At 42.2% G+C, this 24,241-nt stretch overlaps 1 protein-coding gene across 1 annotated transcript in view; it reads left to right on the top strand.

Moving 5' to 3' along the window:
- Positions 1–24,241, top strand: part of LOC123511842 (inhibitor of nuclear factor kappa-B kinase subunit epsilon-like) — a 47,430-nt gene that overhangs the window by 9,195 nt on the left and 13,994 nt on the right. The window contains exons 5-11 of the mRNA XM_045267894.1: positions 1,700–1,853; positions 19,182–19,363; positions 19,996–20,077; positions 20,360–20,546; positions 20,715–20,894; positions 21,132–21,337; positions 21,481–21,634. Coding sequence (XP_045123829.1) covers positions 1,700–1,853; positions 19,182–19,363; positions 19,996–20,077; positions 20,360–20,546; positions 20,715–20,894; positions 21,132–21,337; positions 21,481–21,634 — 1,145 coding nt within the window. The remainder of the gene's footprint in view (positions 1–1,699; positions 1,854–19,181; positions 19,364–19,995; positions 20,078–20,359; positions 20,547–20,714; positions 20,895–21,131; positions 21,338–21,480; positions 21,635–24,241) is intronic.

Genomic DNA, 24,241 nt, shown 5'->3' with positions numbered 1-24,241 from the left:
TCTGGAAGACACTGAGGCAATGGATGTTTAATTTTTTTGTGATATATATGCAACTTAGGCTGTCTTGCTACTGTACAATAAAACTGTACATGGAGTATTTGCTACATTTTCATTTGAATTCTTTTGGAAATTTATTTGTTTATGATTTCCAACTCTAACTAACAGTTTCTCTCAGTTTGTTGATTAATACATTATGTTTAGAAATATAAAGCTAGTTTGCAATTTTTAAATTTTTATTCTATTCATTTATTTAATTTATTATTTTTTTCTTACTTCTTGACAGACAAGAGGAATTACTAAGTACTTAATGACAACGATTTTGATAGCTTATGGATAAAAATAAAGAACTTAGGGCACTTAGCGCGATAACTTGACATCCCATAATGCACTGACCTCCCACTGGCACAATCCTCTCCTCCACCTAGCACATAAACACGGCTAGTAGGTGCACTGAGCCACCCTAAACATCCTTCACTTCCAGTATAGGCAACTCCCGCTTAACGAAGGTTCACACAACAAAATTTTGCTACAACGAAGGTTTCCTTTTACTACCATCTGCTCGTTTAACGAACACCAAACTTGCTTTAACGAAATTTTGTCCAGGTAATTTTCTCCAAGTTTGAAAGCCCCACCATATCATGCAAGTCGACAGGCTTTTGAATACACCAGCTCCTCTCGTGGACAAAACATGCACACCTTCCAAGTTCAAAACATGCAGCAGCAGCAGCAGCTTGTCTTCCCTCGCTCTACATGCCACCAAAATGCCCTGCAATGTCGCCTACCATTGCTAAGAAGACCAGGAAGTCTCTTACTCTCGAAGTGAAGCTGGATATTATTCACAAACACAAGAGAGGCGAGAAAACTAATAGCTTCCCACCATGGCTTGACTCCATCTACTGTCTACCATTTTCAAGTCAGCAGACTCTATTAAGAAGGCTGGTGAGATCATATCTTCCTTACAAGCTAAAAGAACCACCTGAACTCGTGACTGCAATGGATAAAATGGAAAGCCTTGTGGAAATGTGGTACATAAGTTTTGTATGTGGTAGAATGATGCACCCTTTGTTTACATTCCACAGGTTGCCAGCTTGCATATTTCCCACTCCACTCTCCCTCCCTTCATAAATTTAAGATCATCAACATTACAGTAAAAGTCCTGAAATCTGGAAGTCATGGGGGTTCAGGCATTCCGGATTCTAGGATTTTCTGTATTGTAAGATAGTAAGGCTGAAAGTAAGATTAAAATCTTGAGGGTACTATGTAAACCCCACTAAACTAATCCCAACTTGCTATATCTCTTTGTAGTACTGTCATAACATCTTACAGGGATTGCTACTATCACCAGTCCACTGTGTACTTTTTCACCACACCACACAAGATTTATGTAGGCTTTTTTTTTTTTGAAGATTTGCCAGACTATGGGGGGAGTGGCATGGGCCTTTCCAGCCATTATGGCAGCCCATATGTGATGATTGCTCTTTTCCTACTTGTCAACTTGTATTTGTGTAGGTGATTTCACTATTTTACATAGGCTATTCCACCATCCACGTATACTGAGAAGTTTGAGTGATTGTACTGTACTGTACCCCACATGATATGTATATAGTCCACAATACTTATGTCACACTTTATAAAATAATTTTAAGTATAATACAAAACACATTTCATAACATAAAACATTTACTGATGTCTGATAAAGGGAAACAAAAAGAAAGGAAGGCTTCCAACATCATACGCCAGCCAATCACATCACCGGCGTCGAGCGTACACCAGCTGGACCACCCACGCAGATAACAGGACTCCGCAACACAGACGCGCACGCACGCACGCACGCACATCACCTACAGAAACATAAAACACCACTTATAATACCTCCATATATTATTCTCTTACGAGTTTGTGTTAAACTCAATAGCATTATATCCACAATGATAGAAAACATAGTTGTGGAATTCTTTTGATATGCTGTAAATCACGTGTACAAAATAATATAAACACTGCAGTACTATTACATACCATGTCAGTCAGATTATTATTATATATTTATTACTCTTATTTCTTACTTTTTACATATTTAACTCAGCCTTTCAAATTTTTCAGATTATAAGGTTCCGGATTTAAGGACTTTTACTGTATAAAGTTACATACATACATACATTAGTGTACATTATAATGACTTAATCTTAAATTAAACTGCTTAAATGTTTAACTTCATAATTTTTACTTTCATTAAACCTTTCACTGTACTATGATGCACTCTCACTTTGTTTACTCTCAATGGAAGTTCAGTCAGGGGTCAAACTTGTTATAATTGGTTCACTTAACGAAGATTTTTTTAGGAACGTAACCCCTTCGTTAAGCCGGGGTTGCCTGTACTTCATGCGGAGAAACTGCAGTGCTAGAGGGTAGCGCATTACCCACTATCATAGCAGATATAATTTTACACTACTGGTGAAACTTTCATTTTCGTATTTGAATTGGGAGGTTTCATAGCTGATATTGTCTGTTTAGGGAAGAACAAACTGCTGCCTCTACTCTACATTGAATATGAAAATCAGTAAACTGAAAAATACTCGGTGTAAAATCCCATTTGTTAGAACATTGTATATGTATACTTAGTAGTGTAAGCAGTAAAGGGAAGAGGGCCAGCCAAGGGCAAAAAAAATAAAAGATAAAAAAAAAAAAAAAAAAAGCCCACTTGAGTGCTGGCTCTCTAAAAAGTGGAAAAGCGTTAGCCAAAATTAGGGAGCAAATGCCTCGATACCTCCCTCTTAAAAGAAGACAAGTCGTAGGAAGTTGGATATACAGATGATGGGAGGGAGTTCCAGAGATTATGAATGATTGAGAGTACTGGTTAACTTGCATTAGAGAGTTGGACAGAATAGGGATGAGAGGAAGAAGAAAGTCTTGTGCAGCGAGGCCGCAGGAGGAGGGGAGGCATGCAGTTAGCAAGATCAATAGAGAAGTTAGCATGAAAATAGCGATAAAAGATAGAAAGAGATGCAACATTTCAGCGGTGAGAAAGAGGCTGAAGACAGTTAGTCAGAGGAGGGGAGTTGATGAGACGAAAAGCTTTTGATTCCACCCTACCTAGTAAAACTGTATGACTGGAATCCCCCCAGACATGCAAAGAATACTCCATACATAAGCGGATAAGGCCCTTATACAGAATAAGCAGTTGGAGGGGTGAGAAAAACTGGCAGAGATGCCTCAGAGCACCTAACATCATAGAAGCTGTTTTAGCAAGATGTGAGATGTGAAGTTTCCAGTTAAGATTATGAGTAAAGGACAGACCAAGGATATTCATTGTGGAAGAGGGAGACAGTTGAGTGTCATTGCAGAAGAGGGGATAGTTGTCTGGAAGGTTGTGTCGAGTTGATAGATGGAGGAATTGAGATTTTGATACATTGAAAACTACTATATTTTCTCTGCCTTAATTGGAAATCTTAGAAAGATTGGAAGTCAGGCGTTTTGTGGCGTCCCTGCGTGATCTGTTGACTTCCTGAAGGGTTGGTTGTCTCTAAAAGGATGTGGAAAGATGTAAGGTGGTATCATCAATGTAGGAGTGGATAGGGCAAGAAGTTTGGTTAAGGTCATTAATGAATAATAGAAAGAGAGTGGGTGACAGGACAGAACCCTGAGGAACTCCACTATTAAAAGATTTAGGAGAAGAACAGTGGCCGTCTACCACAGCAGCAACAAAACAGTCGGAAAGGAAACTTGAGATAAATATGCAGAGAGAAGGATAAAAGCCGTAAGAGGGCAGTTTTGAAATGAAAGCTTTATGCCAGACTCTATCAAAAGCTTTTGATATGTCTAACGCTAAAGCAAAAGTTTCAATGAAATCTCTAAAAGAGGATGACCAAAACTCAGTGGGGAAAGCCAGAAGATCACCAGTTGAGCGACCTTGACGAAAGCCATACTGGCAATCACATAGAAAGTTATTGGAGATGTTTTTGGCTAGATGCCAGAAGTCTCGAGGGGAGTTTGAGTTTGAAAGATTTTGATATTTTCTATTTATGAAGGAGAGTTTGGCAAGTTGAAGAACAGACGTGGCATGATTCAAGGCAGAAATATAAAGTGCATGAGATTCAGGAGATGGAAGGCCCAAGTACCTTTTGTGGGCAACCTCTCTATCATGTATAGCACGAGAACAGGCTGAGTTAAACCAAGGTTTAGAAGTTTTAAGTTGAGAAAAAGAATGAGGAATGTACGCCTCCATGCCAGACACAATCACCTCTGTTATGCATTCAGCACAAAGAGATGGGTCTCTAACACTGCAGCAGTAATCATTCCAGCAAAAATCAGCATAATACCTCCTCAGGTACCCCCAGCTGGCAGAGGCAAAACGCCAGAGGCACTTTTGCTTTGGGGGATCCTGTGGAGGGATTGGAGAAATAGGACAAGATACAGAAATAAGATTGTGATTGGAGGAGTCTAACGGTGACAGCATAAGCAGAAGGATTAGAGGTGAGGAAGAGATCAAGAATGTCGGGTGTGTCTCCAAGACAGTCAGGAATACGAGTAGGGTGTTGCACCAGTTGCTCTAGGTCATGGAGGATAGCAAAGTTGAAGGCTAGTTCACCAGGGTGGTCAGTGAAGGGAGATGAAAGCCAAAGTTGGTGGTGAACATTGAAATCTTCAAGAATGGAAATCTCAGCGAAAGAGTAGAGGGACAAAATGTGCTTCACTTTGGAAGTTAAGTAGTCGAAGAATTTACTATAGTCAGAAGAGTTAGGGAAGAGATAAACAGCACAGATGAATTTAGTTTGAGAGTGACTATTAAGTCGAAGCCAGATGGTGGAAAACTCGGAAGATTCAAGAGCGTGGGCACGAGAGCAAGTTAAGACGTTGCGAACATAGACACAACATCCAGCTTTGGAATGAAAAAGAGAATAGAGAAAGTAGGAGGGAACAGAAAAGGGGCTACTGTCAGTTGCCTCAGACAGCTGTGTTTCGGTGAGAAAAAGAAGATGAGGTTTGGTAGAGGAGAGGTTGTGTTCCACAGATTGAAAATTAGATCTAAGAACACGAATGTTGCAGAAGTTAATGTAGAAAAAGTTGAGGGAGGTGTCAAGGCATTTGGGGTCGTTGACAGGAGAGTCATCCGACCTGGAGACATTTTTGGTCCCCTCCCCAGAAGGGGACCAAAAATGTCACCAAAAATGGTGCTGTGAACCTTCCATTAAAGCTAGTTCTGATCTCGTTGAACTTTTCCCTTTGTGTCTCATAACTCAAGGGGGCAGTCACAGCCTGCCCTCTAAATACAACTCTCCTTCTTCACACAAAACTACATCCACTTACCACACACAACCCTTCACTTAAAATTCAAAACTAAAAAATTGCGACTCCAAACCCAGCCTCAGAGTCCCCTTCTGGGGATGGAACCAGATATGTCCCTAGGTCAGACTTTTCTCCTGATAACAACCCCAAATGTCTTGACACCTCCCTCAACTTTTTCTACAGTAACTTCTGCAACATTCATGGTCTTAGATCTAATTTTCAATCTGTGGAACACCACCTCTCCTCTACTAAACCTCATCTTCAGTTCCTCACTGAAAAACAGATGTATGAAGCAACTGACAGTAATCCCTTGTCTGTTCCCTTCTACTTTCTCTATTCTCATTTTCATTCTAAAGCTGGATGTTGCGTCTATGTATGCAATGTCTTAACTTGCTTATGTGCCCACGCTCTCGAATCTTCGGAGTTTTCCATCATCTGGCTTCGACTCAATAGTCTTTCTCTTACTAAATTTATCTGTGCTGTCTGTCTCTTCCCAAACTCCTCTGACTATAGTAAATTCCTTGACTATTTAACTTCCAAAGTGGAGGACATTCTGTCCCTCTATCTTTTTGCAGAGATTTCCATTCTTGGAGATTTCAATGTTTGCCACCAGCTTTGGCTTTCCTCTCCCTTCACTGACCATCCTGGTGAACTAGACTTCAACTTTGCTATCCTCCATGACCTAAAGCAACTGGTGCAACAACCTACTTGTATTCCTGACTGTCTTGGACCTACTTGTATTCTTGACTGTCTTGGAGACATGCCTAACTTTCTTGATCTCTTCTTCACCTCTAATCCTTCTGCTTATGCTGTCACCCTATCATCTCCATTAGGCTTTTCTGATCACAGTCTTATTTCTCTATTTTGTACTGTTTCTCTAATCCCTTCCCAGGATCCCTTTAAGCAGAAGTGCCTCTGGCATTTTGCTTCTGCCAGTTGGGGAGGACCTGAGGAGGTATTATGCTGATTTTTCCTGGAATGATTACAGTTTTCATGTCAGAGACCCATCTCTTTGTGCTGAACGTATAACAAAGGTGTTAGTTTCTGGCATGGAGGCGTACATTCCTCATTCTTTTTCTCAACCTAAAGCTTTTAAACCTTGGTTTAACAGAGCCTGTTCTCATGCTATACATGATAGAGAGGTTGCCCACAAAAGGTACTTGAGCCTTCTGTCTCCTGAATCTCATGCACTTTATATTTCTGCTCAAAATCATGCCAGGTCTGTTCTTCAACTTGCCAAACATTCCTTCATAAACAGAAAATGTCAAAATCTTTCAAACTCAAACTACCCTTGACACTTATGGCATCCAGCCAAAAACATCTCCAATAACTTCACTGCTTCATCTTTCCATCCTTTATTTCATTCTAATGCCATCTCTTCTGTCTCTAAAGCTGAACTCTTCTGTCAAATCTTTGCTAACAACTCCACCTTGGATGATTCTGGGCTTGTCCCTCCCTCTTCTCCTCCCTCTGACTATTTCATGTCTTCAATGAAAATCCTTCATAATGATGTTTTCCATGCCCTCTCTGGCCTTAACCCTCAGAAGGCTTATGGACCTGATGCAGTCCCTCCTATTGTTCTCAAAAACTGTGCTTCCATGCTTGCATCTTGTCTGGCCTAACTCTTTCAACTTTGTTTATTAACTTCTACCTTTCCTTCTTGCTGGAAGTTTACCTACATTCAACCTGTTCCTAAGAAAGGGTGATCGTTCTAACCCCTCAAACTACCATCCTATAGCTTTAATCTCATGCTAGTCTAAAGTTTTTGAATCTATCCTGAATAGTAAGATCCTTAACCCCCTTCGTGCTGGATGTTAAAAAAGCCCACTTGTATGATATACGGGTGGTAGTGCCACGCGCCCGAGTGCGGGAATCTCATGCAAGCTTGTCATACTTGTCGTCTTTGTGTATTATGCTGCTATTTTTTTAGTCACTATATCGCCTTCGAAGAAGAAAGTGGACGCTTCTCTCTTCGGAGAAAGAGAGAGAGAGAGTGAGTGACATTTGCTAATATTCTAGACACAAGCGGGACGCATGTAGCTTATCTTTCGAGAGGAAGGAGGGGAGGGAGGGAGGGAGAGAGAGAAGAGAGAGAGAGAGAGAGAGAGAGAGAGAGAGTAGAAAATTTGTTGTTTTTGTATTTGTGTGTGTGTGTTTGTGTGTGTGTTTTCACGAATGTTACAAGGCGGGACGCATGTAACTTATCTTTCGAGAGGGAGAGGGAGATGGAGGGAAGGGAGATAGGGAGGGAGGAAAGGGAGAGAGAAAGAGAGAGAGAGATGGGAACAGTCTATGCCATTGGGTAATTTTAGACACAAGGTGAGACGCATGTAGGTTATCTTTAGTGATTGGTGGAGACAAGGATGGTGGGAGGAGCACTACGATTTCAAAGACAGCATACGGCGTGTGTAGTTGGTATCCAACACACTATACGGGACAACTGAACTGAAGAAAGCTCAGAAAAGAAATATGACGCCTACGTAGGCGTCACCGTATTTGCTACTGGGGCTTCATGACGCCTACATAGGCGTCACTGTATTGAAGGGGTTAAACATCTATCACTCACAATATTGTATCTGATCACTACTATGGCTTCCATCAAGATCGCTCTACTGGTGATCTTCTGGCTTTCCTTAGCGAGTCTTGGTCATCCGTTTTTAGAGATTTCGGTGAAACTTCTGCTGTCGCGTTAGACATGTCAAAAGCTTTTGATAGAGTGTGGCATAAAGCTTTGATTTCCAAACTGCCCTCCTATGGTTTCTATCCTTCTCTGCAACTTTATCTCAAGTTTCCTTTCTAACCATTTTATTGCTGCTGTGGTAGACAGCCACTCTTCTTCTCTTAAATCTATTAATAGTGGTGTTCCTCAGGGTTCTGTCCTATCACCTACTCTCTTTCTATTATTCATTAATCTTCTTAACCAAACTTCTTGCCCTATCCACTCCTACGCTGATAATACCACCCTACATCTTTCCACGTCCTTTCAGAGACGACTAACCCTTCAGGAAGTCAGCAGATCATGCAGGGACACCACAGAACACCTGACTTATGATTTTTCTAAGATTTCCAATTGGGGCAGAGAAAATCTAGTAGTTTTTCAATGCCTCAAAACTAATTTCCTCCATGTATCAACTTGACACAACCTTCCAGAGAAGTAATCCCTCTTCTTCAATGACACTCAGCTGTCTCCCTCTTCCACACTGAATATCCTCGGTCTGTCCTTTACTCATAATCTTAACTGGAAACTTCACATCTTATCTCTTACTAAAACAGTTCCTATGAAGATAGACATTCTGAGGCATCTCTGCCAATTATTCTCGCCCCTCCAACTGTTTACTCTGTGCAAGGGCCTTATCCGCCCCTGTATGGAGTACTCTTCACATGTTTGGGGGAGTTGCACTCACAGAGTTTTATTAGATAGTGGATTCAAAAGATTTTTGTCTTATCATTTCTTCAGCCTCTTTCTTACTGCCAAAATGTTGCATCTCTTTCTATCTTTTATCACTATTTTCATGCTGACTGTTCTACTGACCTTGCTAACTGCATGCCTCCCCTCTTCCTGTGGTCTTGCTTCACAAGGCTTTCTTCTTCCTCTCATCCCTATTCTGGTAAACTCTGGAACTCCCTACCTGCTTCTGTATTTCTGGCTTCCTACGACTTGTCTCCTTTTAAGAGGGAGGTAGCAAGACATTTGCTCCTTAATTTTTGCTAATGCTTTTGTTTCCTCTAGAGAACCAGCACCCAAGTGGGGCTTTTTTTTCTCAAATTTTTTTGCCTTTGGCTGGCCCTCTCTCCTACTTAAAAAAAAAAATTAAATAAAAAATATTGAATACAAAAAATAGGAGTGGGTTCCCAGACCTTTATACATTTGCTCCATAAAATCCATAAAAGTCATTATTTATATATATAGATACATTTACTGCCTAAAAACATGTTTTATGAATAATATAAACACAAGAATAAAGCAATAGAATTAAAAAGATAGAAAAAAGTCTTTCTGCTTAATTTCACTCTAATCTGCACTCTATCAACGTTACCATTATAATGGCACTTAGTTGTTTATTTATAAGAAAAATCATTGCAAGTATATTTAAAGGGAGACAGAGAGAGAGGCAGATACAGTGGTACCTTGAGATATGAGCTGCTTGAGATGTGAGTTTTTTGAGATACAAGCTACGATTTGGTAATTTTTTTTATTTTGAGATACGAGTCACGCTTGGGGATGTTGCTGCTATAGTCAACAGCCTCAGCTGAGCTAGTATCTACATATTTCCCATGGATCTCAAGCACTGTGATTGTTCTCTGTATCATTTTCACACTATTTACTGACCTTTTTTATTGTCTAAAGAAAGTGGAGTTTTAATTAATGTTTAATGTTTACGTGTGAATGGTGTCTGCATCCTTTCCTCCTTCTCTCCTCCACCTCCACCATTAGACAAAAATGTGTCTCTCCAAGGTAAGAACACTAAAACTTTTGTTGTTATTTCATATACAGTGGTACTTTGACATACGATTTTAATTCATTCCGTGATGATTGTTGTATATAAAAAAAAATGTATATGAAATAAATTTTTCCCTTAGAAATTAATGGAAATACAATTAATTTGTTCTTGTGATATGAATTTAACCCCCACCAAAAAAAAAAGAAAAAATAACATGCTTTAAATACCAACCAAATATAGATTTAATATAAGATAAATGCAATGTTTATTGTTTGCATGATATAAGTGAACTATATTGCTCAAAATAACAACTTAACCCCCACAACTCGTTACACATCGATAGACGTTCATCACGCAAGGCACGGGGCACGTCGATAGACGTTTAGGGTTTTTACGGCTATGTTTTGGCTATTTTCTTCCCTTTTTCTTTGCTTGTGAGCTGGCAACACTCATCAGGAGTAAACATATGCTGTACGTCTCTGTGTCACCAATGATAAATGGTAGGAGCGATCGACAGTGATTTCATTGTGTCTGATTCCGCCACCTCTCCTGCGTGTCTTACTTCTATACCTTGGGTCTCTCGCCATGTTACGGGGAGAACTTTTGAATGAGAGTGGTATCAGAACAGGCGACAGCAGGAGAGAGAGAGAGAGAGAGAGAGAGAGAGAGAGAGAGAGAGAGAGAGAGAGAGGATACAAGGGGTCCGTTTTTTCTCGCTCTAGCCAAGGCAGCTGAACCCGATCGGACGCAAGGCCATGTAAACCGATGATACTACCTCATTCAGCCTGTGATATTTTGGTAACCATGACATCTAGAGAGTTCTGATTTTTTGCATTGCAAAGAGGAAGAGTTGCATGTGGGCAGAAAACCATTTGTACTCACTCGTTTATTAAATTTCTATGTGTAATCAGTATGTGAATACAGGCTATTTTGTATTTTTCTTGCCAAACTTTTACTTTTGGGACCCATGATCACAGGGTCTTGAATTCACAAAACTTATAAAAGATGCACACTGCCGAGGAGCACAGACGCATACATGCACAAAGCATGAACAACGATACATAACGCGGGATGAATGTTCAATTGGACGCAGGTAGCCGAGCGATCACTGCGCCACCTACCGATGGCTAATTGCATCTTAAAAATATTGTCGTATTTCAAGACGTAAATTATATAAAAATTTTCGTTGTATATCAAAAAAATTGTATGTTAGGGCGATTCTATGTCGAAGTACCACTGTATTTTCATGCTTTGATAAAGTATGCATGTGTACATAACTGAAAAGACAAAGCAAATTTCTCCTATCACTGCACCTCCTCCACTGACGCTTATCATGGACGGGGTGGGAGGTGGATGTAAACAAATCTCTACACTAGCTTTCTCTCTCTCTCTCTCTCTCTCTCTCTCTCTCTCTCTCTCTCTCTCTCTCTCTCTCTCTCTCTCTCTCTCTCTCTCTCTACTTAAAACTTCATTTATTCAATGAATAATGTTTACAGGATCGTGGATCGTCATTGAGTTCTTTGATTATTAGAGCAGCCAGTCTTCTGTAAGTGGCTATATTTGTGCACTCCATCTGATCGACAGTCCCAAGTGAGAGTTGGGAATGCGGTAGAGTAATGTCCCATGGAATGCACCCTCTGAGATAAATATACTTTATAAAGAGTAGTTTATCTATTTATGTTATCTTTTGTTATGTTTTATTATGTTTCTGTGCAATAATTATTATTTACAAATACCTTTTTCTTACCTGCAAACACACACAAAAAAAAGGAAAAAATAGGGGTACTCTTTTTGGAGAGGCAGGAATGGATTAATGGCATTTCAACACATATTAATGGGAAAATTGTTTTGACATACAAGCTCCGTCACGTAACGAATTAAACTCGTATCTCAAGGTACCACTGTATTATATCACCAGCCATTCTCAAGGTCACTCACTACCTGTCTCAAGTGGAGAACAGTAGACAGCGGAGTGCCACAGGGGTCAGTATTGGCACCAATACTTTTTCTCGTATATATAAATGACATGCCAGAGGAAGTGAACAGCTACATAAATCTGTTTGCGGACGATGCGAAACTGTGCAGAGTCATTAAACAAAAAGAGGATTGTGAAATACTACAGGAAGACTTAAACAAGATCTGGAAATGGAGCAAAAAATGGGAGATGGAATTCAATGTGGACAAAAGCCATGTCATGGAAATGGGAAAAGTGAAAGACGACCAGTGGGAATCTATAAGATGGGAGATGGAGTAGAACTAGAAAAGTAAAAAGGAAAAGGACTTGGGAGTGACAATGGAAGAAAATAATCAACCGGTTAGCCATATTGATAGAATTTTCAGAGAGACTTATAATTTGCTAAGGAATATTGGAGTAGCATTTCACTATATGGACAAGGAAATGATGAAGAAATTGATAAGTACTAAAATAAGACCTAGATTGGAATATGCAGGAGTTGTGTGGACTCCCATAAAAAGAAACACATAAGAAAATTAGAGAGACTACAAAAATGGCTACAAGAATGGTTCCAGAATTTAAAGGGATGGCATATGAGGAGAGACTAAAGGCAATGGATCTACCAACCTTGGAGCAGAGAAGAGAGAGAGGATCTGATACAAGTTTATAAATTGATTAACGGAATGGATGAAGTGGATAATGAGAAACTGATCCTGAGAGAAGAATATGACTTTAGAAGCACAAGATCGCATAGTAAGAAACTAAGGAAGGGACGATGTCTGAGAGATGTTAAAAAATTTAGTTTCCCGCAAAGATGTGTTGAGACTTGGAACAGTTTGAGTGAGGAAGTGGTATCAGCAAAGAGTGTACATAGTTTTAAAGAAAAATTGGATAAGTGTAGATATGGAGACGGGACCACACGAGCATAAAGCCCAGGCCCTGTAAAACTGCAACTAGGTAGATACAGGCACAATTCATCTCAAACATAAAAATAGTTGTGTATCAAACAGGGTTCCAGCTAGGGCCAAAATTACAGGAGCCAAAAAGTGTAGCAAATGGCATTTTAAAGGAGCCATTTCTGAAAATGTGTAGCCAACCAAATTGTAGCCAAGTGCATTTTCCATGAGCCAATTTGTTGATGTTGGAGGTATTGTCTGCATAGCTTGCTTCCATGATGTCACAGCCAGGCTTTCCGTGGCACATAAATTATGTGGTCGTGCAACAGTGAAGAGATTGTCAGAGAAGCAACATGGGGATAACGGGCGGTGTGGGGTCTTTGCTGTTCACTGCAGATCAATCTGAGGAGGATTATATCAATCACTTTGCCACACAGATCTTTTTAAAAGCTAGGCGCCATTTTTTTCGTTGTATAGGTGATACTAGGCGCCAACTAATTTTTTTTTTTTCGCAATTGGCGACATTGGCAAATGGTATCCGAAACCCTGTCAAAGCTCTCCTGCATTTTAAGCCCAAAGATATTTGTAAAGTAAATTCTGAAAAATGTGTAATTTGCAATGTTTCATGAAATAAAACCATTGCTCAATAGTCTTAAAGGGGTTGTTATGTCCAAAACATGGTGAACAGAGTAAATTGTAAAAATATAAAGTGTTTGTATTGGCTATTGGCAAGGCTCCAGCCAGTTGTGTGCCATCTACTGATATGTCTTGGTATTTTCTCAACCTGTGCCATGATTTGGCTTGTATGTTATCATAACCATGTTTTTTTTTTTTATGGGATGAAGTAGGATTTCCTGCATTGTAAGAATGAAATGTTCTAATGAACCATGTATAGATGAACAGGTTATAACTGAATCATGTAGAACTGGGGTTCATTGTATTTTCAAGCAGAACAAGTGAATGTGTACTCATGATATCGTAAAAAACAAAACATAACCCATTGTGTTGTGAGCAAAGAGTAGTAAAGAACAATACAGTGGTGCCTCATGATAACGGACACTTTCAGGGGTGAGGGGTTTTCTATTACTGTAAATTGTCCACTATTAAGAGCGATTTGTCTGTAAGACCCGCAAACATCCCCTTTAAATTTTTCAGTGTTTAATTTTTTGATAATGCAAAAAATGATCATGGTAATTTAAACCATTTTATTCTACACTCAATGTTGAAATAAAAGAGTTCATTATTGTTTAAGAAGTGTAGAGTGAGAAAAATATGTATTATCAAGAATAGATGAATTAAAGATATAGCTTCCTGTTTGCTGTAATGGCCAATTCCCATGTGGTCCAGTGGCATCTTTGATAAGCATTTAATGACTGCCTGAAGGACATTACTCTGGTAACAAAGGGGGGAGGAAGACCAGGAATCATCAGAGTCAGAGTAGACTACCTCTACATTATTACCACATCTTCATAGATTACAGGCTTGTCCTCTTTCTCTAATGATGTTCTACCCCCTTAATCTCTGTCTCTGTCTTTCTTTCTCTCCCTCTGTTTTCTATATAGATTAGTGTATTTCCAAAATTACTTCCAAAATCCTTCTAACTTTTGTTCCACATTGCCATTGAGATAAAAATTAAGGCGTGTTCGCTATAGAAAAAGTGTTCACCCATCTTAAATGTGGCATCTTGGCAGGGAAGTGCGACCCTGCCAAGTGCTGGCCATCAGGAGTAAAACCTCATAGGGTTGCACCTTGTGCAGTCTTGCTACAGAGTATTGTCCTGCTGCAAACTCTCCATATGGCCACCCTCACGGTCAATCTAAGGCATTAATCTGCAACGTGAACAAGTACTTCTTAGGGGGAGAGAGAGAGAGAGAGAGAGCGAGTGAGTGATCATTATGTCATCTACAAGATGTAAACCTGGTCCACTTCATACTAAACTGCTCTCTGTCAAAAGAAGAAAATGAAATTGTAGACTTCCAAAGACTGGTAAATGAAGCCAAAAATCAAGTGATTAGAGAGCTTTAGTTTTAGAGTCTGTTGTCTGCACTTCAGCTACAGTGCTCTTTTTTTTTTTTTTTTATTTAAACATAACTTTATACAAAGGAACATGTACCCAAAGGTGCACTGTCGTGTGCTACCTATTCTAAGGGTACTACAATCTATTTCTCTACAATATTTACAAGACTTAAATATAGATAATATACAAGATGGTCAACATGTAAATGGAGCACTATTCGTTTCACTTCACTAGCACTATTCACGCACTGCACTACACTGAGTGTCACGTCACAAAGAGTGTCAGAGGAGTTGGCAGTGTCTGTCTCCACTTATGTGCCATCAGTTTGACACTGTGAGTGTTCATCTCCTGGACGTGAGGCACCGCGGCCGTGAACAAGTTCCACATCCTGGAGACGCGTCCTGCGAAGGTGCGTTGATGCTGACACCCGTGGGATCGCGGCACCTCTACGGCGTCACCACCATTGAGCACCGTTCTCGTGCTCCGTGCGGTGACTCTTAGAGGATGACGCAGCCCTGCCAGATGTGGCACTCTTTGCACCTGTGCCTTATGGAACACTACGATCGCCGCCACGTCTCTGCGGTGTTCCAGTGAATCAAGGGACGCTCAGGCTCTGGGTGAGGTGGTAGTGCAGCATCTACTAGCCGTATGGCGCGGCGTTGGATGCTGTCCAGTCTCCTTCTGTGTGTGGCGGCACAGGACATCCAGGAGAGAGCTGCGTATTCAAGGTGGGGCCGCACCTGTGCCTTGTACAGCAGCAGTCTCCCTTCCTGTCGAGGAAACTGGCGATCCTTCTGAGAGCGGAGATCCTGTGAGAGGCTTTCTTGGCAATGGTTTTGACATGCCTGTCAAACCTCAGCCCTCGATCCACCTCCACTCCAAGTATCTTGACGTCATCTTGGAGTGGGAGAGCAGCAGCCAAAAGACAACTTTCCTGCCATTGCTGCCATGGCGGCTGGGGACCGAGAGACAACCATTGCCTGTGTCTTCTCCGGCGCGAATGTCACTTGCCAGCGAGCACCCCACTCCTTTATCACTCGTAGCTGCTGATTGATGGCCTCAGCAGCCCGCCCACTGTCCTGGCGTGGATAGGTATAGGAGAGGGTGCAGTCATCAGCATAGGCCATGACTCCTGGCAGTAGCTGGAGAAGATCATCCACGTAGATATTCCACAGGAGTGGGCCAAGAATTGAACCCTGTGGCACTGATGCCTCCACAGGCAGGGACTCAGATGTTTGCCCGTTGACAACCACCTTGAGGCTTCTGTCCTGCAGGTAATTTCCCAGGAGTCGTAGCAAGCCACCCTGGATGCCTTTAGCACGAAGCTTTTCTAGTAATCCGTTGTGCCATACTTTATCAAAAGCTCCTGCTATGTCCAAAGCAACCACTATAGTGTCCTTGCCGTCGTCGAGGGCGTCCTGCCAATGCCTGGTGAGAAGCATCATTAGGTCGGAGGTTGACCTTCCAGGTCTGAACCCAAACTGTTGGTCTGAGAGGAGGGCATTGTCCTTGAGATGGCTACACACCACCTCTGCCACGACCCTCTCAAACACTTTACCCACCACTGACAACAGGGATATGGGTCTGTAGTTTTTTGGGTCCGTCCTGGAGCTTTTTGTGTACGGAACTACTCGAGCCTCCTTCCACACTGAAGGCCAGACGTTTTCCCGTACACAAGTTGTGAAGACTTGGGTGAGAGGGGCAGCCAGTTCCTGGGAGCATCGCTTCAGCAGGTGCGGGCTGATGTCATCAGGGCCGGTGGCTTTCTGTGTGTCCAGCCCCGCAATAATCGCTTCACCTGCTGATGCGTCACCTCCACCATGGTGACAGTCTTCTCACATTGCTGGACCAGCTGAGGCGGTGGCTGCTGTGGATTCCCGACCTTCATTTTTCCAGCAAACAAGGAAGCCAGCAACTGTGCCCTCTCCTTACTGCTGGTGGCGACAGTACCGTCCTGCTTGCTGAGGGAGGGATGGATTCTTGGTGGCCAGTTCCTTGTTTGTCCTTAACAAGAGACCACCAAGTTTTGTTTCCTACGCCAGTGCCACACAGTTTCCGGCGCAGGCTTTCCTCCCACTTTTTTAAGGCCCACTTGCTGGTTACCACCATCCTCCTGCATGCAGCCCTGTGCAGGTCCTTGTTGCGCCGAGTCGGGTTCCTCTTGTAGCGGAGCCAGGCAGCATACTTTGCCTCGGCAGCAACACGGCAACGGTAGCCAAACCATGGCTGATCCGTCGATCTGGTGGTGTATTCCCTGTGTGGGACGTGGCGTCTCTGGAGGGCGAGAAGGTGAGAGGTGAGTGCAAGTGCTTCACTCTCTGCTCCTCCCTGTAGCAGAGTGGCCCATGGGGTGTGGGTCAGGTCGCGGCGCAGGGAAGCCCAGTCTGCTTTGTTCCACAGCCAGATGGTGCGGGTGGTGGCCTCGTCCTGAGCCACGCCCACTTCCAGCTGTGTCAGTACAGCGTGATGGTCAGAGCTGCCCACGAGCCCCAGCTGATGACACTGAAGCTTGTCTTCCTGGTAGTCTGAGATGACAGGGTCTAATGTCCCTCCTCGTTCATGTGTGGGGAAGGTGACATGATCTGTCAGACCCTGCACCTCCAGGAGATTCTCGTAGGCGTCTCTTTCCAGGTGGTGATTGAGATCCCCCACAATCAGCACGTGGCTGCAGCTGTGTGCCATCATCAGGTTGTCTAAGGTCTCAGTCAGGTACAGGAGTGAGTCAGGCCCTTGTCGCGGGGGGCGATACAGGGCACACAGCAGGAGGGCTGAGCGGTCTGCCAGCATTACTCGGAAGTACATCATCTCCATCAGTGGAGGCGTGTCTATGTCGAGTAGCTGGGCCTGCATTCCTTCCTTGAAGCAGACAGCCACTCCACCTCCTGTTCGCTCCTGTCGGTCCCTCCTCACCCAGTGGGTGAAGCCCTGCATCCTGCCATACGTGGGCTCCACCTCACTGTTCAGCCATGTCTCGGTCACCACAACAACGTCTGCATTGTGTCGTTGCACACAGTTGTGGTATAAGTCTGCAAGGTTAGTCCGGAGACCACGGACGTTGCTAGAGACGACCTTTAGTTGGCGGCGGGGCAAGCTGGCTGTACCATGGTGAGGGATGGTAGTGAGCGAGGCCTGCTAGTCCGAGGTGGTGGTTAGGGTCCGCGGCCGACTGCTGGTACTGGTGAAGAGGAGTGGTCCACTGCCGCCCCTGGCTCTGATTCCAGATACCAGGCTGAGGAAGGAGTGGGCGAGGTTGTGGCAAGGACTGAAATGAAGTGAGGGGGTGGGCGGGCTGAGGCGCTGCAGGTGGGAAGGGTGTGGCTGTGTGTCTTTCCACCGTAAGGAGCCGCTGTAGGAGACGCTCCTGACGTAAATCGTCAGTTCTGGCGTGGCAAGTAGCAGAAGTGTGTCCTTTCCGTGAGCAGTACTCACACACTTTTGCCTTGGCTCGCTTTTGTGTCTGCTTGGTGGCCTGGTGAGTCCTCAGTCCTTCGCTGGACACCCTCCTCGCGTCCTGCTGCACTTCCTCTTAGATTTCTTTTTCTCCAATCTCCTGAAGTGGTCTGAGGAGAGGTTCGTGGGCGAACAGAGGCACCGCGATCTACTCCGTTCGCTGTGTTTATGGAGGAAGAGTCCCTGCTGCTCTGTGTGGCGGTAGACGTGGTAGTGAGTACCGAGCAGTCACTCTGTGTGGCAGAAGGAGTGACAGTGGACGCTGGGGAGGTGTCACAGTCGCTCTGTGTGGCGGTGGAAGCAGTGGAGGTAGGCGGAGCGGTCGTTGTTTCCCGGGCAGGCGAAGGGAAGGTGGAAGTGGAGAAAACAGCTGCGTACCGGATCTGTTGCGGTTTACCCGAGCTCCACCACGTCCTCCACCTCTCAGAGTCCTGACAAACCACCTCCCAGTGTTCGTCAATTGACTCTGCGTGGGCGCTGACTGCCTGAGAGCGTGTGGCTACTTGCGTCTGGCGCTGTTTTGACGCTATCAGCCTGTCTGCTACTCTGAGAGCCGCAGCAAACACGTCTCTGTGCTGTAGAATCAAGTCCCGGTCGTCCTGGAGGGACTTAATCACACATCTCTCTCTCTCTCTCTCTCTCTCTCTCTCTCTCTCTCTCTCTCTCTCTCTCTCTCTCTCTCTCTCTCTCTCAGGAAAGCAGTTGCTGCCCTCCACTTTATTACAAGTTTTGTTAATAGATGAACAAAACGAGTTACAATGGTATCTAGCATGCCTTTTTTGTCTTGTTCATCATGTCATATGTGTATTCGTTAGTGCTGCCATTGGGGAACTAGGTATTCGTAGTAAAAAAATAAAAATGCCATAATGGTAAAATAAAATTGGTTAGTGACTGACTAGTCCATTATTGAGCAAAATTTGTTATTGCAAGTCACCACTATAATTATAAAAATGAAATAGCATGGAATGGGGAATTGGATAGCAGAGAATAATCTTTTAAAATGATAGGACATCATGATTTTTGTAGTTGTAATTGTGATTGATAGGCAGGTAAACTCGGCTTCCATTACTAAATGTTGAAGAAAAAAATGACACTTTTTGTCTCTACCTTAAACTACAATGCACACACCTCTACACCAGCTGCTGGCATGAAGCACCTGCGAGACAACAACCTAGTGCACCGTGACCTCAAGCCAGGAAATATCATGAAGTTTATAGACATTGACGGCTCCACCATCTACAAACTGACAGACTTTGGGGCGGCACGAGAGCTTCAGGACGACCAGCAGTTCATGTCTCTCTATGGCACAGAGGAATACCTGGTGTGTATAATGTCATAAACAAAACTTTGGCACTTGTATCTTTTTCTCTTATGTATTATTTGGAATGGAAAGGAAGTTTTTTTGTAGTCACTAAAACTATATTCAAGGTACATGTGAGCTATATACATTTTGAAATGTTAGCAGATATTGTGTTTAGATTTGGGTCCCATCCCTGAGCTGTCCCATTTTATAGATGTAATTGAGAATATTCTTATAGATGAAGAAAAATCCAAAAACCACAACACTTCCAGTTACAGGAATTTTAGGTGTGGAATTCTCAACCTTTAGTAGAAGTAATAGTAGCATTAGCTCAGGTAGTTAGTTGAAATAGAAATAACACAAAATGACAGATCAAGATAGTATTAGTATAAACCAAGCTTTCTACCTATAAGCTATCCAGTCTCCTCTAATGTTTTATATATAAAGCTTTAAAATATACACTTAAAATCTTCCATTCTGAAATCTAAGCAAGTTCTGAATTACAAAATGTGTCAGATCCTATAATTTTCAGATAAAATATTGTGAACTTGTACTTTATTTTATTTGTAAAAAGGAAGTACATTTTGTATAAGAGACAGATATGTATTAGTGATGCCGTAAGACTGAAAATTAAACATACACACATTTTTCAGCACCCAGACATGTATGAGCGAGCCGTCCTCAGGAAGCCTGTTGGAAAGACCTTTGGTGCCAGGGTGGACTTGTGGTCTATAGGTAAGGGAGACTTCACAACAGTAATTTTCAGATAGAAGTCCCTGAATACTTAAGTCAACCATGAACATCCACTTATTAGGTTTTTAGGTTGTCATCTGTCTAGATTTTATATTTGAATAAAATCTAAACTGTCTAAAAGAACAACCAGTCAATAATATAATTTTAGGTTTTCATTTTGTAGATTTAACATTTGACTTGAAATCTAAACTATCTAAAAATCTACATCTCTAAGAATTGACTTCTGATAATACCTGATGGTACAATGTAACTTTCCTTACCAAGGTGTGACACTCTACCATGTAGCAACTGGAATGTTACCCTTCCGGCCTTATGGTGGCAGACGCAACAAAGAGACCATGTACCACATCACTACAGAGAAGGCACCGGGAGTAATTTCTGGGGTCCAAACCTCAGAAAATGGTCCCATTGAGTGGTGCACCACCTTGCCGGAAACCTGCCAGCTTAGCCTGTTTGTAGAACCTTGTCTTTGTTTTTTTACCTTTGTGTGACTATTGAAATGTCGCAGTTTTCTGCATGATTTTGCTTAAGAATTTAGCAAGATTTGATCATAATTTATACTTCTGAACTTAACATTAACCTCAACTAAAGAATTACAATTAAATTTCCTCTTTTGCAGTGGTTTGAGGAAATTGGTGACACCCTTACTGGCAGGCTTACTGGAGGTTGACCCACAAAGAATGTGGAACTTTGAGAGGTTCTTCCAAGAAGTGACTATGATTTTGAGCAGAAAGGTAGTACATGTGTTTCTGGTCAACAAAGTGCAGCCACTCACCATCTATATGGACCCAGAACATAGGTGAGTCATCTTTTTAATTCTACTGTGTGGTAATATGTGATGTCCAAGCAGGTATGTAAGAATTAGATGAGCATAGACCCAGAACATAGGTGAATCATCCTTTTATTTCACTGTGTGCTAATATGTGATGTAAAAGCAGGGGTATAAGCATTAGATGAGCATAAATAGGAATTTGTGACATCACATAAAGTCTCTGAAGGGGCCTCCAGGAGATAAAACATCATTTTGTTGCTGCAGATATGAGGAGCTTCAGTACTTGATATGTGAACAAACAGACATGAATCCAGTGAACCAGCTTCTGCTTTATGACAAGAAGCACTTCAGTTCAGTGGTAGCCATGGACCAGCCTGCATCCTCATACCCATCCACCACACCTCGCACCCCATTGGTTCTCTTCTCTAAGCAGGACGATGATGTCACACTCACTTTGCCTGAAACACCTGGTGATTATTGCATTCTGATTTATAGATGCTTGAATGATGTGTAGGTCACTTGCAGTTGGTTTTACAGTAGCCAGATGCAAGTTAAAAACTAACTTATCATCCATTGTTGTAATATCTGTTCTCTATCATCTTTCTTAAAACAGCGGTAAAGTTTGGCAGCTTCCCGGCGCTGGTGAGTGTGGAGCACGATGCCACAGTGGGGAAGTCCATGTGTGCCGTGGGTCATGCTGTCAAACGTAAGATTGACTACTTCTCAAAGTGTGTCCATCTTATTGAATACAGTGTTCTCATGTTCATGTGAGTACTGATTTTTTTTTTTTTAAAGCAATAATTGATGAACCGTGCTCATACTTTGACATTTTGTGTTTTGCATAATTGGCTAATTCTTGTCACTTATCAAGAAACAAAAATGATAAAGTTAATTACATTTGTAAATTGATATATATAAGCCAGCTGCTAGACACATGATTGTTTCACAATGATGATGTAGAGAATTTGTTTCTTTATAGTTATGCAAAATAGAATATACAAGAGTATTATATATTATGTATGTATGATTTGTATACTCATCATGTCTCCTTTCTTGACATTTGCGATGCATACTGGGAAATGATGACATACTGCATTTGATGGCTCATAAGATGCACTCTTTCTCCAAAAAAGTCTCAGGAAATGAGCCTGCATCCTCTGAGGCCAAGGTTCAGTATTGAGACAAGTGGTTGGTTGTCAGCCTTTGGCAACAGAGGCTCCAAAATCAAATCCCAGACATCTTCACATATGTAAACAAAGTAATGATAGGTACTACACCACAAAACAACTCTTTCTTTAAAGGTAACTGTATAATAGGTCATACCACAGATAACAGTAGATCTGGATTTGGCACGAAAATCGCCGTGCTGCAGTAACGTACCCAAAGCCGGAGAACGGACCTTAAATTTCAAACCTCGAAATCTCAGCTCCTAGCCAACATGAATCTATGAAGATCACTGTGAAGCAAGCTAACTGTGTTTAATTCAATGCCTGAAAGCGATATCTAAATCCATACAACCGTGTCATTGTACCGCTCAGTTATACGAGTCAAACACGAGAATTTATATAGTACCAGGTGGATGTTTAAATAGCTTACAGCTGTATTTCAAACACAAAATGCAAATTTTATATCACTTATAAATTACTTTACATGATTTTGGCTGTCCACTTGCTCATCTCTTCTTCACATTTTTTTTTTTTTTTTTTTTTTTTTTTTTTTATAACGTGGGCTTTTCACGGGAATTTATGGGCTAAAGGGGATACTTTTTAGGGTACCTCCTATCTTTAAGCCCACCCACTAGGAAACCGTTGCCCCGAGTGAGGAAGCCTAACCTACACTCAGACCATGGACAGGATTCGAACCCGTGCGCTTGGAGACTTCTAGGATCCCAAAGCACGCATGGTTCCACTGTACCACGGCGGCCCACCTGTGAGTTTACGCCTCTTGTCATCACTATGTGACCGTGTGTTACCTCCTGTGGCCAGGGTCTCTTTCTTTTTAACCCTGCCTGTGGCGACACCAGATTTGCGCTTGGCGTGGACATCACTGTTGGTGTCTTACTATCCCACCCCTTATATATGTCACAGATGTTGCACTAGCATACTCTATATAATTTCATTAACAAAAATGCAACTTCTTTTTCTTTTAGGAAGACTATTTACAAAGCGGGTAGGCGGGCTTTATTTATTTATTTTTTTACATCATTAACGCGAAGAAATATATCGCAGTAGTCACTATCACTCACTGCCTTGGCATTGTTTCCTACCATTCTAGTCACTATTAATCATTCATCGGTTTGTTACAGTCACGTTAGTAATCAGGTGAGTTTAACACTTAACAGCACTCCACAGTACACTTCCACGTCACAGTGATGTCAATAACATGTCACTTTTCTTCACCAGTGTCACTATCTTTTCCCAAACTGACTATCTATATGGCACCAGATGTCATAACTGCAGTCACTGCCACCAGTTGCACGCGTCTCGGATTACGTCCCAGTTACAGCCTCTCACTCTGCCATTTTGTGTGACCTCTCATTATATTTCACTGTAGTGTTTCACATTGTACGCTTCAAGTCACCACTAGCAGTTCTTCTCCACTGTACCACTGACTTAACTCCGAAGTCCACATACAACATTTGGCGTCACCCTACACACGTCACGGTTGGGTACACCACTCACAATATTAAATCTGTGTGCATTACACCACTCACAATGTTCACTCCTTATTCACCTCACTGTACTTCATTACTCACTGCACAGTGACATCACTAGCGACTGCATCACACATGCGCATAATAACATTTTCATGTGAGCCTCGACACAAGCTCTTCACACTTTCACTGTAAATCCATTGTTGGACAAAACTCTTTCAACAGCATTCACATTTCACTGTTTCATTGTCTCCACAGATATGTCAAAATGCCTGAACATGCACGTAACAATTATAACCCCTCACTCTTGGCTGCAGCGGTATCCCTAGCACGACTGACTTGAACCGAGTGATTTGAGTGACTGTCCGTTGGCTAAACCGTTGGCCATCTCCCTGCTCGCCTGAGATTTTAAAATGACTCATTCGCAGTAGACATGGGTGTATACAACTTGCCACAAATATGTACATAATAATAATAATAATAATATTTCCTCCAGGTAGAGGTCAGCCGAGCCCTTAATCTGGTGCACCTCAAAGTCTCCACAAGTGCACACGCCTTCCCACTGCTGCGGTATTTAGTAATGATTAGTATTTCCTTAAAAAATGCACCTTATATTGTATAAAACTTTACAAAATTATAACTTTAACAGTCAGCTGCCACGTACTACCAGTCGACCGCTTTGGGTACGTTACTGCAGTGGCAGCGTGGCTCCGCAATGCCG

This window comes from Portunus trituberculatus, chromosome 32 (assembly GCF_017591435.1).
Source record: "Portunus trituberculatus isolate SZX2019 chromosome 32, ASM1759143v1, whole genome shotgun sequence".
NCBI lineage: Eukaryota > Metazoa > Arthropoda > Malacostraca > Decapoda > Portunidae > Portunus > Portunus trituberculatus.
Note: the sequence above shows the minus strand (reverse complement) of the source record. Positions and strands in the feature narration are given on the sequence as shown.